This window comes from Nanorana parkeri, unplaced genomic scaffold (assembly GCF_000935625.1).
Source record: "Nanorana parkeri isolate BGI_ZX_2015 unplaced genomic scaffold, ASM93562v1 scaffold550, whole genome shotgun sequence".
NCBI lineage: Eukaryota > Metazoa > Chordata > Amphibia > Anura > Dicroglossidae > Nanorana > Nanorana parkeri.
This window is the reverse complement of record NW_017306818.1, coordinates 284,617-289,296: the sequence shown is the minus strand read 5'-3', so window position 1 is coordinate 289,296 and position 4,680 is coordinate 284,617. Positions and strand designations below refer to the sequence as shown.

General features: G+C 42.6%; 1 protein-coding gene across 6 annotated transcripts in view; it reads right to left on the bottom strand.

Annotated features, from left to right (window-relative positions):
• LOC108791425 (histidine--tRNA ligase, cytoplasmic-like) overlaps positions 1-4,680 on the bottom strand; it is a 27,522-nt gene that overhangs the window by 22,276 nt on the left and 566 nt on the right. For all 6 annotated transcript variants that reach the window (XM_018561908.1, XM_018561909.1, XM_018561912.1 and 3 more), the window contains exon 2: positions 1,310-1,399. In XM_018561908.1, coding sequence (XP_018417410.1) covers positions 1,310-1,399 — 90 coding nt within the window. The remainder of the gene's footprint in view (positions 1-1,309; positions 1,400-4,680) is intronic.

The window sequence follows — 4,680 nt, the reverse complement described above, 5'->3', positions numbered from 1 at the left end:
AAGCTTTTTCAATTAAAATTAAATAAAATCAATCTAATAATAAAAATGTTTTTTTTAAAGTCCCCCGCCCCCGCGACGCCACGTAAACACGCGTCGGGTGCGCCTACGTATGAAAACGACGAACGCGCTACACATGTTGGGTATCGCCGCGCACGCCGGAGTGAGAGCAATAATTCTAGGGCCAGTATTTTGGGGTATCTCTAAATTGATGACCTGTGGGGGCTTTTAAAGCGTCTTCTATTGACTTTTTGGGGTACTGCAGTTTTTTGCCGTTTCACGGACGCACGCAATTTGTAACCTATGCATGTTGGGTATCGTTTTACTCGTTGTAACCTCATCTTTTATATGTCATTTAAAAAAATTGTATTTTGTTGTGTTTTGGGGCATTACATTAAATTTTTCACTAAATGTTGGGGTTTAATAAGAAGTTGCGCTAATATTGCGCAACATAAAAATTTGCAACTACCACCATTTTATTCTATAGGGTCTTGGCATTCAGAAAATATATAATGTTGGGGGGTTTTAAGTCATTTTCAGGCCTAAAATGTGGAATATAACATGGGTGCAAAAAATGGAAAAAGGGCCTCAGTCATGAAGGGGTTAAGAACCATTTAGCCTGGAGTTTTGCTTTAAGCAAATCTGTGCACATGCAGGGCAAAGCAACAGCAAATACTATTCAATTTTCCTTCCCTCCTCAACAGCTATATTGAGCTGCTGGAAGCGAGGGAATTATGTGGTACTTCCTGATTGCTTTCACTGCAAGAACAAAGCACAAGTTCACTTTAAACATCTATTGTGTTTCATTAGTCTTTGTGATGTTTTAGGTAGATGTATAAGTTAAAGAGGGACCTTCTGAATGTAAACAGCAGTATCAATCTTGTAATTAACTATGTAAATGAGGAGGGCCATATGTGCTCAGTATATACTGTATACAGGCTCTGCTTTCTTTGTATTTGACCTCGCTATGTCTCTAAATCCCATGAGGCATTGCAAGATTCTCACAGCCACAGACATGACTCCCGAAGAGAGATGCATCATGGGATTTGTAGTTTCACAACAGCTGGAAGGCCAGAGGTTTGCTACCCTGCTCTAAAGGTTGGTAGCTAGTGACCATGTGACCCAGCCAGTCTATGCCGAGACCTGGAGCAGAATTTTATTCATGGCAATCAAAATGGAAATGTTCCCCCTTTTATTGCCACTACTAATAGCTCCCTTTGGCACCTCAGCTATAAGGCAAGTGTGTTTAAGATGATGCTGCAGCTAAAAAAAGATTACATTATTGATTTTTGTATAAACTTGGATACTTTACCTTGGGAGTTTTAAGAACAAACTTATGCTTGCCATCGTCTGTTCCCAACTGTGCCTTCAGTTCAAGCAATTTTGCCACTTCTTCTGCTATCTAATAATGAAGGAATAGAAACACCATTGAAACAAACACATAAAAACCAATACTGCTATTACTACTTTTAATAACAATGGGTATGTACAGTATATGTGCGGCCTGATTAATTTATATGCAATATTTCAGTTTGGGTCATATAAACGTTTACAAGTGTTCCTGACCTTCAACAATTACCCCCCTATGATTGTCTGATCATGTACCAGGTCAATGTCAGCTTTCTTGTTGAGCCTGGCCATTGACTTTACCTCTTCCTCCTAGAGGACAGCCAGGCGGGGCAAGACATCCTGATGCTGAACTTCTGCTGAACTGATACTTGGGCATTCTGTGCCATACACATCATTTGAATTGTATGAGTGAATTAAAGTGTATTTCAAGCCAAAAACATTTAATCTAGAGTTACATAGAATGGAGAAGGATTTAAACTCTGTTGGAGGGAGGAGTGTAGAGGGTATAACAGCATAACAGATAACAGAGTGTGGAAGGTGTAACAGCGGGCAGTATGTGCAGGGGAGGAGTGTGGAAGGTATAACAGCGGGCAGTATGTGCAGGGGAGGAGTGTGGAAGGTATAACAGCGGGCAGTATGTGCAGGGGAGGAGTGTGGAAGGTGTAACAGCAGGCAGTATGGGCAGGGGAGGAGTGTGGAGGGTAAGACACAGGAAGGGTGGAATGCTGAAGGTATGCCAGTGAAAGAGTAGAGGGTATAATATTGAGCAGTGTATGCAGACACAGTGCACTAGGTGCGTTGCCTTTCATTTGAATGACACCCCAACACACCTACCTGCCACCATGTGCTGCAGCACAATGCACAGTACCGTGTGTTTGCGGAGCAGTAAATAAAGTAAAAAATGTAGTGCCTGTACACAAATCTTGGTACTGCAGTACAATGCATTGTGCTGCATGGACAGCGGGCAGAACTGTGTTCAGGTGGCACAGCACCAAGCGCACAGCGACGCATGCTCGTTGCACTGTGTGATAGCATCTGTCAACATGTCTGGGAACTGGTCTGTACTAATTCCTCAGTATAAGGCCTAACTGAAGCTTTGATGAGTGTTCAGTGGAAAACACCCACCACAAGTGATATGGGAGATATACCTCCTCTAATCCTGAGAAGATAATTACTACCTCTCCACAGTGGGAGCATCATAGCAAGGCTCTGCACAATAATAGACTATGTCCAGCCAGATGATGAAACCTCAAGCCTGTATTACACCATACAGAAGTGTGAGAATACACAGTACACCACACTGACCCGGGATGATAAAGAATGAAAGAAATAAAAGCGAACCATAACTGCCCTGCAGTCTAAACGGTTTGGAACATAATGTTACAAATATATTATTTATCTACCTCAGCATCTCTCAACCCTTTTTTCAGTCACAGCACCGTATAAAGTGACACTAAACTCAGGGGTTAAAACTTAACAATGCATTTAAGTACCTTAACTATTAAAAAAAATAGGCTGCAGATCCTCAAGTCATCTCTGAATTGGTGCTGACACTGTCCTTCCTTCTGTTGGGTGGCTACTTATGTTCCTCATGGTCCCTTTGTGTTGTAAAGTAGCCACCGCTCCAAACTCACTCCAGTGATGGACTGCAATCTCAATACAAATTGGTAAACTAAAGCTGGCCATACACCTATAGATTATCTGCAGATGTTCTACGGTCAGATGGAAAAAGTGCAACAGATTCCTCCATAGGCTGCACTGTGTGGATGAAGGAATCTACTGCTAGGCCAAGATTCAGTATCTGATTAGTGGGCCCCACTGGCTGTCAAAATAATCTGATTGGATGCAGGGAGTGTTCAGGTATTTTGACAGCCACCGGGGCCGACTAGCAAGATACTGAAGTTTGGCCCAGTGGGAGATTCCTCCATCCACACAGTTTAGCGTAGATGGAGGAATCTGTTGCATTGTTCCATCTGACCGTAGAAAATCTGCAGATAATCTATAGGTGTATGGCCAGCTTTAGTTTACTAATTTGTATTGAGATTGCAGTCCATCACAGGAGCGAGCTTGGAGCGGTGGCTATTTTACAGCACACACAGGGACCATTGGGAACAAAAGTAGCCACCCTCCAGAAGGAAGGACAGTGTCAGCACCAATTCAGAGATGATTTCAGGATCTATAGCTGAGTGATACACAAATAAGATACATTTCTGTTAATAGGTAAGGTGGTTTAAGTATTATTATTTTTTTTAAACTCCATTGCATTTTTCATGATTTAACTACAGTGTTTAGTGCCACTAACTGAACTAATGATTTTTCCCACTCACCCCTAACCCGTTATACTATGCTTTTATTTGCCTTTACTTTGTCAAGTCAGATACTCTCACCTATGTTGCACCTATGGGTCCCTCACCACTGCCATTAGCAGGTGGGGGGGGACCAGAAATACAGCGGTGCGGTGACATGGACACTCAAAAGGAGGATTGAAGCAGGAAGTAAACAGAAGGGGAGAAGAGTCTGGGCAAGAACCTTTAAGCGGTGTTCACCTCAGGCAAGAGTCTGAGGTGAACACCACCTAAAGGGTAATTCCACTTTTCCAGGTGAATTTGGGGTAAATGGAATTACCCTTACCTATCGTCTGCCTCTCCCCCCTCCCCCACTGCTCTTACCTGTCAACAAATGCTCCTTCCCCATAATGGCATAGAATAGGAAGAAGAGCAGACCTGGACAGAGATGAACTTTTCTGAATGGATCCTACCATCCCAGGATTAGCGTCATTCAATTCCATGGTGCTGACAGCTACCTCTCCACCCGCACCATGAAAAAGCATGACACTGTGCGACAAAATTCCACCCCGTGATCATACAGAGGTGAACCACCATCATCAGTTTTGTGGACCTCAGATTATTAGCCATCACGGTTTGCGTGATCCAGCAGAAAGGCAATTTGGCTATATGGACCATGACATGTGAAGCTCCTATACTGCAAAACATGATGACAGTGGAAAGTAAAAACAATGCAATAGTTCAGTTCCAGTAGATATGCTGTACAGATTAACCCATCAGTGTACACACACACACCAGAGAACAGCTGCTGCTTCTTCCTCCTCTTAGGCTCACCACACACAATACTATCTGATTGTACAATCTGCTTTAGATCTACAACCAACTATGTAGTATAGGGACCTGTCTGACTGGATACAAATCGACTGGGTAGATCCTCATAGATCTGGTAAATCTAGCTGTACAAAGACTGTATGGCCAGATTGTTACACATAAAATGCAATATATATAGATATCTCTCTCTCTCTCTAGAGATATATATATATATATA